Genomic DNA, 13366 nt, shown 5'->3' with positions numbered 1-13366 from the left:
GGAAGAAGCTGGCCAGGGAGGTGGTGGGGTCACATCCCTGGAGGAGTTCAAACATCTTGTGGACGTGGTACTTTGGGACGTGGCTTAGTGCTCGTGGTAGTGTCGGGTTGGTGGTTGGACCTCGTGATCCTCCAGGTCTTTTCCAGCCTTAATGATTCGGTATGGCTTGGTGGAGGTCCCTTGCCAGCCCTCCTCGGCTGAGTGGTGTCTTTCTCTCCCACAGGTGCAACCATGGCCAAGTCCAAGAACCACACCACGCACAACCAGTGTAAGCCGGGCAGGGGGAGGCGGGGAGGGGCAGTGGTGCCTGAGGTGGCCGAGGGCTGTGCTCCACAGGGAGAGTCTGATGAGCTGCTTGGAGCGTTTCAAGCTGCTTTGAGCTTCTCACCTATGGCAGCCCAGTTTTCCTTTTGTTTTGTGGCAAGAGAAGCTTCTTGGGGATGAAAAGAGCTCTGCGTGAGTCAGGGTGCATTTGGACTCAATGTAAAAATAATATGTAGCCAGAAAAAAAAAAAATCAAGTTTTCTGTTTGAACTAAACACATTACTAAAGGGCATTCAGCCTGTGATGTTTTTCCATCCACAGCTGACTGTGGTGATACAATTGTTCTGTTTGGGGCTTTTTCATCAATGCTGTAAGCTGGCAGAGTTCACGGCCAGGTGCTGCTTGGTCTTGCACAGGGAACAGTGGTGCCTTTAGTGTGTTACTAGGTAGTGAGGAGTGCAAAATCCTTGGGTTGGAAGCTCCTACAGCACTGAGAGCACAGTGTGCATTGGGATGAGAATAGAGGTGCATTCTGAATTTACATTTTGTTTGGGTAGGAATAACCCTTCCTATTTCCTATAGAAAATTTTTTTCCCACTTGTTTTTGGTGGGGTCAGCTGGACACAGAAGGCAGCTAATGCAGCCATTTCATAATAGCAGGACTGATAACTGAAATCACTTTCTTGTCTTCTCTGTAGCCCGTAAGTGGCACAGAAATGGCATCAAGAAACCCAGATCTCACAGATACGAGTCTCTCAAAGGGGTGAGTATTTCTATTGATGTTCCCACACAGTTAAGTTGTCGAAGTCTAACCATGCAAAAAAATCCAATATTAGTGTTATTTTGACCAATGTATTTTTTTTGCAGACAGGGATTTGTTTCACATGGTCAGAATTACTGTGCCTTTCTGTTTTATCTTCTGCTTACCTTACATGCAGCTGTGATATTTCTGACCCACACAAAATCCACCCTTGTATCTCTGCAAAACTGCATTTTTATTATTGGCCACTTTGCTTTCTGTCCTGCTCAGGTGGGTGTCACTGACTGCTGCTTCCACTGGAGCAGACCTGTGGCAGCTGGAGAGCTATGCTCCCCCTGGGTCCTGCTGTCTCTCCTGCTTCTTTGTACGCTCCCAAATTATTTCATGATCTGTTTTAATCTGGAGAATTTCACTCAGAAGATGAACGAAATTGTCATTTCTGGAGAATACACATGAAATGGCAGCTTTCTACTTTTTCTAGAATTAGACAACTGATATAACACAGTCTTTTTCCACATTTGAAAGCAAAAATGGGACATTTTGGCTTTGGGGAGGGTTGTGATTCTGTTTGCCTTGTAGATGTGATTATTGACTTTTAGAATGTGATGTAAAACCTTGTCTTTGGTGCAGCTCAGGGAAGGTTCAGTCCTGCCCCCTCCTGCAGGCAGCCCAGCAGCCTCTGTCTCCTTGCACTGAGATCACAGGACTTAAGACAGCAAAATCCAGAGACTCATGGGTGCCAGTTAAAATGCTACTGACAGTAAAATAGCAGAAGTTTCACAGTGGGACAGTAGCTGATAGTGCTGAGAATTGGTCCTAGCAATGATAGGGTATATTAGATGACAAGGAGTGGGGAACTCTTCTCTGTGCTGTTTTTTTCCTTTAATGTAAAAACAAAAGGCCTGAGGAGGTGGCGTTGGTCTTTGCCCAGGGATTACATGTTTATGTGCTCACCTGCCAAGGCTGTTTTGGGGTACTTCAGATCCATAATGTGACGTGGAATTGAAATTTGTCTTGTTCACAGCTGTACTCAGATTGCCCATTCCATGTAGGAGTGGGGTTGGGGGGTGGTTTGCATATGGAAATTAAGGAAAATAGCTAGACTAAAGGTTGTTCACAGATGGCTAAAGTAATTTTGTTGGTGTCATGTGTCCCTTCTACATCATGGCTTATTTATTCCTTGTATTTATAGGTTGATCCCAAGTTTCTGAGGAACATGAGGTTTGCAAAGAAACACAACAAAAAGGGTCTGAAGAAGATGCAGGCCAACAATGCCAAGCAGGCTGCTCAGCAGAAAAAGGACTGACGTGGTTTAGGACCAAGGAACCAGTTTTCCTATTGGCATGTGTGTTACAGCATTTTTGTAAAAATAAAATGGGATGTAACAAAGTCTTCATCTCTTGAATTTGAGGGAACCCTCCAAAAGTCTTGCTTGAGTTGTATTTTGGGTGCCAGCCATGCATCAAGGCCGTGTGTAGTAAAATTGCTTTTGATACTGGTGTGCATGTTCAGAGTTCTCTGATACCACAGATGTTATGATCATCCCTAGTGCTGCTGAGGCAAGGTGAGGTTTCCCAGGGCTGTTGCTGTGGCTTCTGCTTTGCTTTGCAGGTAAGGTGGGTAGAGCTATGGAAATCCTGAAACAGGGGAGGGTGCTGAGTGCTAGCTGTGGTGTTAGAGGCTGTAGCATTTGTGTTCTGAAAGACCAGGGAGTATAGAAGTGTTAATGAAGCTGCCATGGGAATGTGTAAGGCTATAGGACTATATAAATACGCGGACTTTCACAGTTACTCATTTTAGTGGAGACCTTTCATTCTGGTAGCAAAAAATTACCTGCCTGATGAAATGTGCTGACTGCTGAGATTGAGCCCGAGGGGTGCTGTGACAGGGTTTTGTTACTACTGTCCTTCTGTGGGTCAGGAGAGGACTTCACTCCCAGGTCTCGCCATCCATCAAAGCTGATTCAAGAGGTGCTTTTTTTAATTGCTGAAATGAGCCACCTGTTGAATGCAACACAGTTCCTGAAATTGCAGTTCCAACAGTTGTCCACCTGGTGGTGTGAATCCATGAGTCGGTGCAAGGGCTGGAAGTTTGCAAGTGGCTTCTCACTTGCAGTGGAGCAGCAAGACACCTGCTGGATTAAAAGAAACAACTATTTCAGCTGAAACATCCAGTTAATGCTATTGGGTTTTTTTAAATTAGTTTAGCCAAGTATCAAAATAAAATGTTATTTTGAAACAAGGTATTTTTAGTTCTTTGTGGCTTGAAACAAGGTATTTTTAGCTCTTTACGGCTTGAATTCAGAAGTCTTCCCAGTTTCCAGTTTTTGTTTTGGTGGGTGAAAAATACCACCCAGCCCTAAATCAAGCAATATAAACATTCACTAATTTAAAACTCAGATGTTGAGGGCTTTTAAAGTCTGAGGGAAGTCTGCAGCTGGTTCCTGCTGTGAGCATTTCTTGGACTGTTGTGGAGGTTGTCATCTGAAAGCATGTTATTGCTGTGCTGGTCGGGAGGGTTCTGGAGAGCATACTCGCTGTCCATGCCAGCAGGTAGGGTCTGCTCAAGTCAACACTGAAAGGTTCTGAGGTCCCCTGCTGCCTTCAGGCACACCAGAAGGTGGATTGGTGAGAGGTTCCTTGTGTTAATCCCTCCTGGAGAGTGTTTTGGCAAGCGGTATGTCGTCCAGAGACAGGCGGACAGCGCGTGGAGCCCGCTGGCCTCGGTGGTACCCGAGCGCCTCTGGGCGCTGGAGGTCTCGAGTGGCATGGTCTGCTGCAGGTACATGTTGTGGCAAGGTGAGCAAAAGGAAAAGCCTTGGTACAGAGGACTTGGTGCTGCCAGGCTGCACCTTCACCCATGTGCCTGCGGATCTGAAACCTCATTTTCTGTGCTTTAAATCTCTGAGAAGGGAGATTTCCTCTCTAACCCCCTTTGGTGTTTTCCCCAGAGTGCTTGTGCTGTGAGAGTAGCTCACCAGCAGGATGTGCTTTGAGGGAAGTGAGAGACACCAGGGATGGCCTGAGAAAAGGGATGTTGGTGTGTTAATGAGAAGCAGAGGAAGATTTGGGCTTCCTGTGGCTCCAGGCAGCTCCCCCAGGCCTGCCTTCAGCAGCAGCCTTTTCATCTCGCTGCCCTTCACGGTGCCCTTCAGTGGGACAGCTTCCCAAATATGGGCTTGCTGACTTTCTGACCAAAATAGCGGCTGCGTGACAAAATGCAGCACGGAGGAATGTAACCTTAATCCAGGCATCATTGTGTAGCAAGAGACAGGAATTTTGTGACCTTCCACAGCAGCTCGGTGTCAGGTTCGTTGTCTGCTCCTGCACACGTGGTGGCCCTGCAGGACGCTGCCTGGACACCGGTTGGTCGCCTATTTAGCTTTCTAACCCTGTGACAGCTCAGTCCACGAATTCCCTCCTTGTTGTAGAGGTTGCCCCAGCCCAGAAGAGGGAGAGGAGGAGAGCTGCAAGGTGGAGTCTGTGCTGGCATGGCCTCGTGGTGGGTCTTCATCCTCTTTCCCTTGCCTTGGGAAATCATTTTAGTTCTGCTGGTCAAGTGAGGCTGAAGCTCCTTTTTGGGAGGATTATGTACACGGAGCCCAGGAAATAGAACTGGCAGCTGTGGCCCACTTGAAACTGTTCCCATTAGGCAGAGCCCTGTCATCTTTGACATTTAAAAACTTCAAAACTTTTACAATTACGTCCTTGGTCCGTGGCAGGAAGCCAATGAGCTTGAGAGTGCCTCTGCTCAGCTACTGCTGTACCTCAGGTTGTATGTCTGGTGCTTGCTGTTGCTGCTGTACTTGCTGCAAGCTGGTTTCTCCCCTTTGCAATTAAGAGTACTTGGTATCAAGTTCCTGTTTGGCTCCTTTTTTCCCTTTGATTAAAAAAAATAGCAATAACTGGGGAGCAAAGGGCATGTAACCAAATACTGAGTCAGCTCGTTTTGCAAAGGTGAGCCAAGAGCACAGAGCTGGGGAGGAGAAATCGGAGCACTGCAAAGCCAGTGGGGCAGAGTATTCACCGGGGATGTGGATGTTCACGTGAAAAGTAGGGCTGGATGCATGATGCTCTGTCACCCTTGACCACCTTTCAGTAGAGTCTTAGAGTGGTCAAGCCAAAAGCAGTAAACAGGACACGAGAGCTGCTTTGCCCAAGTTTTGAGGCTGTTGCAGGCGTTTCTACAAAATGTGGTGAAATGTCTGGCTGATGGACCTCAGCTCACATGTAGCTTATATTGCTGCTGCCCTGGTGGCAGGTGTCTGAGTAGGCAAAGTGGCAGAGGTTTTACTGGGGGAATGTGATGGGGCTTGCTGAGATGTGATTGAGGGCCTGGGTTGCCCGTTGGCTGGGTGGCTGTGGCTGGTATCACTTGGCCTTGTGGCCAAAGCCCAGGTATTTGCAACTGTGGAGTTTTTCAGGCCTGGGCTAAAACTTTTCATCTGTGTCTTCAGAAGCAGGTCTCAGTGGAAAACCACCTCTGCTGCCACACTGAAGAGGTGGAAAATGGTTATTTTTGATCTCTAGGCTATTGATTAACTGGAAACAGAAGACAGTAACACTCGGGGGTGTTTCGTGTCCCAGGGTTGTTTGACTCAGCACATTCCTGTGTCTCTTGGCCTCTGATGCACTTGCAGTTCTGCTGAATCAGCAGGAGCTGTGGCATCGAGGGATTGGGACTTTTGGGGAGACCCCTCTGAGCAGATCTTCCAGATGTTGCATTAGGGGTGTTCCCAAAATATCCTGTGTTTTAAGGAAGATCAGCTGCTCTAGCTGACTCTAATTTCCTCAATTTCTTTGCTGTTACAAGCCCTGGTTGGGCAAAGCGTTTGCTGCTCCCTGTCCAGAGGAAAGACAGAGCCGTGTTCTTCCAAACAACCACCCCCCCCCCTCTCCTGCCTGTTCTCACCTCAAGCTTCTTTGCTCTGAATTAAAGTACTGTAACTACAAATGAGAGCATATCACGTCAAATAGAGCTACTCAGGGTGGTGTTTCTACAGAGGGAGAACACAGGCGCTTGCTTGGGGCCACAGTGTGGAGGGTGCTGGGGCCCCGGGCAGGGCAGCCTGCTCCCCCAGGGTCCGGGGCAGCATCGCCGGGGCCCTGCCAATGTTTATTTTGCTTGTGTAAACGCTGGATTTTAGCAACACGACTGCAATGTGTGAGCTGTGCTGGGGCTGTAATTCGAGGGGAGGAGGCAGCTATGTGCAGGGAGAGCTGCTTTTTTCCGTGCTTCCTTGGGGTGAGGAAAGGTGCTGCCTGGGCCCTTGGGGACAGCCTGTCTGGTCCTCCTTGGCCCTGCTGTCACCTTGTGCCCGCGGGCCAAGATCCAAAGCGGGGTTGTGCCTTCCTCACAGCCCCTGTGGCGCAAACAGATGTGTTTTCTGAGGGAAAGTCACCCGATTCAGTCCTTGCAGTGGCACTCCCACCCAGGGCTGCTGGAGGACCTTGAGGTGCTGCAGGGCTGCCGCCGTCTGCCTCCCGCCAGGCTGCCTGAGGTGGGAAGGAGGCACCCAGTCCAGATTAGGAATGGCTTTTATTCACATTTCCAAAGAAAATTGAGGTCTTCTCTCTGCAGGTGCCACAGGGTAGCCATCAGGATGGCAGGGAGGAGAAAGGGACGTCCCTTCAGGACAGACAGAGCGAGGGGGAGAGGGATGGTCTCTCACCCGTGCCTCTGAGTGATGGCATGATTGTAATTCACAACGCATTGCTAAAATGCTGCCGATGCTTCAGTTAAACCAGCAGGCAACAGTGCTGGCTCCTGAGCCCACTCCCCATGGCAGGGGCGAGGAGAGGCAATGTGGTGGCTCCCCACTGAGCACCTGTGGTAGCCCCGCTGGCCAGGCTTTGCTGCTGGGCTGGCAGAGAAATACCTCTTTGGGGGCTTAAAGCTCCAGGTGTGATGTCACCTTGCCAGATGTGGCTCATGGGTGCTCAGTGTGACCCCGTTAGTCATGAGTACATAACCAGGGTGAAGCTCTCACTGCACCTCCAAGGAATGACCATCTGAGGCACTCGGTATCAACGCGTTTTATTTTCCCAGTGGCCACCCTTCTCAGCACTCTGTCTTCATGCCGGTAGCCAGGGGACTTAGCCAAGGAGGTGAGGTGCAGAACTGGAGGATTATAGGAGATTCGGGCTATCGGCCTGGCTTCAGATTTATTCAACTCCCTTCATGAACTCCAAGAACTCTGCCAAGGGGAAGACATTGGAGACAAGGGGTGTGAGGTGGGATTGAAGTTCCCTTGCAGCTGCCAAGTGCCCTCTTGGCAGCTTTACTCAGCCCTGTCTCCTTTTCCATCCCCCTGATGGGCGAGAGGCTGATGAGGGAATGGCTACCGTTCCTCTGAGTGTGGCAAGGACTCCTCGTGACTCCTGCTGGAAATGTCACTGGAGCCCAGTGTCATCCTTGGCTGCCACCAAAATGCCGGAGGTGAGCAGCCAGGGAGGGACACAGCCACTGACTCAGCTCAGAAGTGGTCTGGGGGTTCTTTAAGCAGCATCACATTTAGAAATAGGGTCTTTTGGAGACAGTGCTTATGTTTAGGGGGCAGGAGGGGACGGGCAGGTCTCTGGTGGAAAGCAGCATGGCTTCAATGCAGGCTGGCTCTTGCAGCATGGGGACAGTTAATGCAGAACCAGACCCTTGCTGCTGTTTCACAAGCATAAGAATCCCCATGCCAACACCAGCTGGGGTCAGTTGTACTGCCCAGCACTGCCTCCTTGAGCTCATGCCTGTCCAAGAAGGCAACCAAGACTATGGGAGCTGCCCGGGGAATGCTCAAGGGCTTGCCACCAAGCTGTACAGAAGGAGGAGTCCTACCGTCATAGTCAATCCGGCCATCATTGTTTTTATCCCCGTCCCTCATCAGTTCTTCTATGTCATCCTCAGTAATGGTCTCTCCCGTTGCCTGCAGCATGATCTTCAGCTCCTCGAGGTCGATGTAGCCATCAGCATTTCTGTGCGTGGACAGAAGAGCTCAGGAGCAGACCAGCGTGCTGGGAAGGGGAGCTGGGACGGCCGCACTGCTCCCACCACCCCGCCGTGCCACGGTCCTGGCTCTTACTTATCAAACATCCTGAAGAGATCTGAGAGTTCCTCTTCAGTTTTTCCTTTGCTGTCATCTTTCATACACCGGACCATCATAACAAGGAACTCATCAAAGTCTACGGTGCCGCTGCCTGCAGGCAGAATAAACACCATCAGCTGGTGCAGTGGTGAGTGGGCGGGCAACACCAAGAGAGAAACCCCCCTTCTCTTCAGTAACCATGGACCAAAACTTGGGAGAGCAGCTCTGCAGCAAGAGGCAGCTTTTAGGATGCTGGAGTAAGTGATCAAGGCCCTGCACTGCCTTCATCACTTTTTTTTTTTTTACCTTTTGCAGTCATTTTGCCCAGGCAAAATGAACCACAAGTCCTACTGGAAGCACCAATGAATGGAAACACCTGCCATGGAGATACCTGTCCATCTCATCTAGATATTCGTAACAAAAGCTCCAGAAGGCAGGTATTCATGCAGGCTATTTTTGCATCAGCAGTACAGTGCTGTGTTTTTAATGACACAGCTATTTTCCTTTTGTGCCTTATTTTTAACTGCTTTTTTATTTTCAAGTTCCATAGCATGAGATTCCTACCCAACTGACACACAGTAGATTTCGTTATGTCTGACTGCTGGTATGCCAGTTTAACCAATATTGACAGTTTTCGTGTGTGTGCGTACACACTTGAGCAGTGCAAGGCTTTCCCAGTAATAGAATCCTGAAATGACAGTTGCTACATTCAGCATATATTTTGGGTTGAAATGGATTTGTGCAATTTCAGTGTACAACTCCCCCACCCCAAAAAATTGGTTCAAGCAGTCTGGTCATTATAGGAATAATAATTTTTATAGTTTCTCTTCTTCTAGTAATTTCTGAAAAGGGCCATGCTTAAGTCTGGTGGGTGTTTAGTGTTCTTCAAAATCACAGGCTGTTCCTACTGTCCCCAGCACATGTCCTGCCAGTGCTGCATAGATGGTGAGTGCTCCAGACTCACACCATGCCTCCCATGCATGCAGATGTGAGGATGTGCTTGGGAGACTGGAAGAACCCCAAATCTCTCACCGTCCTCATCCACCTCGTCTATCATCTCCTGCAACTCCTCAGGGGTGGGGTTCTGCCCCAGCATCCGCATCACCTTCCCCAGCTCCTTGGTGCTGATGCAGCCATCCTCTGCCCCCAGCACGAAGATGTCAAAGGCAGCCTTGAACTCTGAGGAGAGAGAGGAAAGGAGATATGGGGAGTTATTCCCTGCACCTTGACCTTGCAGGCAGGTGGCCTCTGGGCAGGGGGCTTGTCCCAGGTGCAGCCTGCCCTGCCCATGTGCCCCAGCACTGCCTGGGCATGGCATGGTGTGGACACCCCTGAACTGGCGTCATACCCTGCTTTGACTAGTACAGCCAAAACATTTTCTGGGATGTAATTGCTGAGGCAGGCTGGGCTGCAGGCTGGGGAGCTCACCTGTAGGCTGTGGTATCAGGTGAAAACTGTACCTACCATTTTTTTGCTCTTCTGTCAGCTGCTCGACCTGCAAAGGAAAATGCAGACAGAATAATTTTTCTTTGTTGGCATCACTCACGGAAGTGAGTGTCGTTTCTCCAGAGCAGCAGCATCTGATGTGCAGCAGAAGTTGCCTTTGGACAAGGGGGGGAGACCCCCTGGGAAAAGCATTTATCTCTGCCAGCTGTTTGGGGGTTGTTTCTCATTGGGAGAGGTCCCTGGGAAGGGACAAGAGGGGAACAAGACCATTCCCCCCATAGCTGTTTCTCAGCCCTAGGTTCAGGAAACTCCCTGCACTATCCAGAACATCAAGAGCTGCCCTGCTTCCATCTGAGTCAGCGTTCATTACAAAGGTTTCTGCCTCTGAAGGGAACTGCTATTCCCTTTAGCCTGTTTTTGGGTGTCTCCCTGAAGAAATGGCCCATGGAGCCATTAGGCATTAGCTGAAACAGGCTGGCACATTGTTCCAAAACCCTACCCTAATTTATTGTCCACATATAATCAGTGGAAGCTTATTAGTTAGCACAAATTAATGAAAACAATCAATGAGGAGAGCAAAGAGGAATCCATCATCTCTGTGTCATGCACTCTTTCAGTGCATTTCTCTCTTTGGCTTCATTCCTGCCTGCACGTACTGCTTGTCTAAAATTGCTGACCCTGCCACCATGGCCAACTGCCCCTTTCGTGGCATCCATGTAGACACTGACTTTTCCTTACTTGGCTGGTTGACATCCTCTCTGGAGTCGGCTAGCTATGACCCCCTGCCAGGACTACCTCTGGCCCGTGCAGAGGGTGCCTGACCCCACTAACATCTCCTTGCTACGGTCTCCGTGTGAGCACCCAGCACCCTCCCCCACCGTGCTTTGTTTGAGGCAGAACCCCGCAGGCCAGCATTGTGGCGGCCTAGTCTTTGAGGGAAGACTGATGCTTTTGCCCCAAAAAGCAACAGTTTTACAGAAGTCAGCTGGAAATGCTCCTCCACTTGCAGCAAGAGGCAGGTAAAGAGCTTTTTCTTAGCAGGACAGAGCCTCAGGCAGAGAGCCTTATCCCACTGCCCACGCACCAGGAGGTGAAGGCTTTCAAGTCAGAGAGGGTGGTGGCAGGATTGCCATTGCAGGAGGCAGCCCAAGACCACAGTGGCCTCAGCACTGCTGGCAGGCAGGCAGCTGCCAGCCCTCAGTGGCTGTGGTTTGGGGAGAGGGAGGGCAGGCACAGTGCTCCCTCAGCCAATGTCCACGGCCACCCTCCTGCTGCTCGCGTAACGTGACCCACTTGGTGCGTTCGCTATTTATAAGCCTGAGTGAGAGAGGTGCTGGAGATAAAGATGAGCTCCCTGATTGTTCCCAGGCTTTGGTATTTATCCTTGCAGCCCTTTATCTGGACACTTGTCCCTGGCACTGTTTTTAGTGTCGCTTAACAGAGCCTAAAAAATGTTCCCAAAATAGCTGTGTGTTTGCACACCCTTATGTAGGCATGAGTGGGCAAGATGAAAATCCATTGGGTTCTCGGGCTGCATGTAGGGGATTTGGCATAAATCTAATTTTAATATATGTCATCATCATGCAGCAAATAAAATACTTTTAAAGCTTCTTTGGCTACTAAGGTGATAGATGTGGAGCTACGCCGTACATAAATTAATACACTTTAAGTATAAAGTGACACTTTTACTACAGAGATGTCTCTTGAGCTGTTTATAGTGCCCTCAGGACATGGGTGCTGTTGGAGGCTTTATTCCTTTCTCTCCACACCCTTGCAGGGCCAGGTTTCTCTGGCTGAGGTGTGGGAAGGCAAGCACTAAGCACACAGCACTGCAGCGGCCGTGGTAACACCGCATCTCCTGGGCTTTGCTTTTATCAGCTCACTTCTTCATCCCATGTTTCTGTTTGAAGTCAGTCAGGGGGAGCTGAAGTTCTTCAGGGTTGGGGTTTTTTTTCAGGTAAATGTTTTCTTACAGTTGAAATCTTGGGGAATAGATCCATGAAAAAGCTGCGTGTCTCATCTGGGCCTGGCTTGCACTTGTTTTGCTTCTGTGAAGGTGCTGGCAGCTTATGCCCAGGACTCAAGCCTCACTTTTACCAGAATGCCCCCAGCTTCAAACCAGCAGCAAAATCCTTTTGCATGGCCCATTTCCCTGGTCAAGGGCTCTGTGTTTGGGTAAGCTTTTAGTATCTGAATTTTTGTGTTGTTCTCTATTGCTGCAGTTACTTTTTCTCAGCTAAACTCCTCCATGATCCAATTCCACGAAAGCCCACAGGCTTTGGGTAGGGATGATCTTCACCTGTGGATATTGGCTCATTTCTGGGGCAGACATTTGGAGACATGCTGGAGCTTATGAGTGAGGAACCCTTTCTTTTTGGGTCTCTCTGCCCATGCTGGCACCATGCTGCCCCAGCTGATGGACAGATCCTTTTGGCTGGGGCATCAGCAGCTTGCAAAGCACTTCAGCCTTTCTCCCTAATTACAGGCACAAGGTCTCTAAACAATGAGAGGACCTGTGCCTTCAATCACAGAGAACATATTTAATTAAAAAATGTAATTAGAGAGACAAGGATTTTTTTTTATTCTAAAGGTCACATTTTTGCCCTTTTTGGAGGTGTTGCCTGGGGGACATGGAATTTTGTTGTACACCCTTTCCTGAGCCTTTTCACTCTATTGGGGTCACTCTGTGGGGGTTCATGAGGTCCAGGACTGACCAAATGACAGGTGTGTGAGCATTTTGGTTTTTTTTTCTTCAGTTACATATCAAGCACTATCTTTCTTACCTCTGAAAACCTTGGAATTAAAATAGGACTTGCACGATATATTTTTTGTGCCCTTGGTTAAAACAAAACTTGATCAACTATATGTTAAAAAAAAATAAGTCTCCAAAATGCTCTTATTTTAACTCCAGTTGCGGAACGGACACAGTAGCGGTCCACACAATCCAGAATCTATTTTTGTCCTTATTCTGCTTGTGCATCACTGTCTGTCTACATTACAAAATAATGCAATATTCTTGTTACAGACCAAATAGTTTGGGTTTACACGGGGAGTGCATCATGCAGCTGTGTAAGTTAAAATAGCCATTAGGATGCTCTGCATTCCCCGAGAGCATAGCTCACAGTCTGGATTTCTACAGAGTAGATATCAGGAGTGCTGAAGCAGAGGGTGTTATTTGGAATAACTTGGAAAAGGTGAGGGTTTTTTTAAACCTCCCAGAAAAAATAATCAGCTGAGGAATGGGGAAACGTAGCAATGCAGAATTACAAAGAAACAGAAAGAAGAGGGTGAGGTTTAACCTGTGCAAAAAATGTTCATTTCATGAGAAATGCTGCTATGCTTTGTCTGGGCTAAAACCAGCAGCCACCTCTTATAATGTCAAGATTTTGTTGAGAGTTATAACTTCACCTACAGTCCATCTCCCTGCCTTACAGTAGGGAGCCAGGGTAGTGATTGTAAATAATTTAGCAGCACAGTTGAGGGTTTTGTACTTCAAAGAGGGGTGTGAAACCCTCGGAGCCATCGCTGGGAGAGGCCCTGGATGATGATGTTGACTAAACTTTACCACCCTGTAATTATTTCTTATTTGCATTTCTCTGTTGAATTTACACCGTCACAGCTTTGGGAAATCTATATAAAATCCACAAAAACCCTTTAAACCCCCCAAAACCCAGAGTCCCACAGGGAGGCACTTACCGCTGCCTTATAAATGTCATCCATGGCTGGAGCGGGTGGGCGAGGGGCTGGGGGGTGTCACAGCCACACTGCTGGTGCTGCCCCTGCGAGCGTGGCTGATATAAGGGCTGCCCGCCCCCGGGATG

The 13366-nt window shown here is 48.8% G+C and overlaps 2 protein-coding genes across 2 annotated transcripts; one reads left to right on the top strand and one right to left on the bottom strand.

The window, feature by feature from the left end:
* Positions 1 to 180: 180 nt before the first annotated feature.
* On the top strand, positions 181 to 2487 carry RPL29 (ribosomal protein L29). Its single transcript, XM_008936238.1, has 3 exons — positions 181 to 268; positions 963 to 1027; positions 2217 to 2487. Exons 1-3 carry the CDS (start codon positions 232 to 234, stop codon positions 2328 to 2330), a joined length of 216 nt encoding a protein of 71 aa, XP_008934486.1. The 5' UTR covers positions 181 to 231; the 3' UTR covers positions 2331 to 2487.
* Positions 2488 to 7048: 4561 nt separating this feature from the next.
* TNNC1 (troponin C type 1 (slow)) lies at positions 7049 to 13277 on the bottom strand. The gene is made up of 6 exons (XM_008936237.1): positions 13242 to 13277; positions 9564 to 9594; positions 9132 to 9278; positions 8097 to 8211; positions 7853 to 7989; positions 7049 to 7220 (listed from the first exon to the last, which is right to left on the bottom strand). The coding sequence occupies exons 1-6, from the start codon at positions 13263 to 13265 to the stop codon at positions 7189 to 7191; spliced, it is 486 nt and encodes a 161-aa protein (XP_008934485.1). The 5' UTR covers positions 13266 to 13277; the 3' UTR covers positions 7049 to 7188.
* Between the last annotated feature and the right edge of the window lie 89 nt (positions 13278 to 13366).

Source organism: Merops nubicus, unplaced genomic scaffold (genome assembly GCF_000691845.1).
Source record: "Merops nubicus isolate BGI_N331 unplaced genomic scaffold, ASM69184v1 scaffold22942, whole genome shotgun sequence".
Taxonomy (NCBI): Eukaryota; Metazoa; Chordata; class Aves; order Coraciiformes; family Meropidae; genus Merops; species Merops nubicus.
The sequence above is the reverse complement of the archived record's forward strand: the minus strand, read 5'-3'. Positions and strand labels throughout refer to the sequence as shown.

What these genes read in the sequence shown, in the direction of transcription:
- RPL29 (XM_008936238.1), top strand. Translation starts at nt 232, where the DNA reads ATGGCCAAGTCCAAGAACCACACCACGCACAACCAGT. An exon ending in CCACACCACGCACAACCAGT is followed by an intron (nt 269 to 962) that starts GTAAGCCGGGCA and finishes TCTTCTCTGTAG; the next exon opens with CCCGTAAGTGGCACAGAAAT. An exon ending in GATACGAGTCTCTCAAAGGG is followed by an intron (nt 1,028 to 2,216) that starts GTGAGTATTTCT and finishes TTGTATTTATAG; the next exon opens with GTTGATCCCAAGTTTCTGAG.
- TNNC1 (XM_008936237.1), bottom strand. Translation starts at nt 13,265, where the DNA reads ATGGATGACATTTATAAGGCAGCG. An exon ending in ATGACATTTATAAGGCAGCG is followed by an intron (nt 9,595 to 13,241) that starts GTAAGTGCCTCC and finishes TTTCCTTTGCAG; the next exon opens with GTCGAGCAGCTGACAGAAGA. An exon ending in AGACGAGGTGGATGAGGACG is followed by an intron (nt 8,212 to 9,131) that starts GTGAGAGATTTG and finishes TTCTGCCTGCAG; the next exon opens with GCAGCGGCACCGTAGACTTT.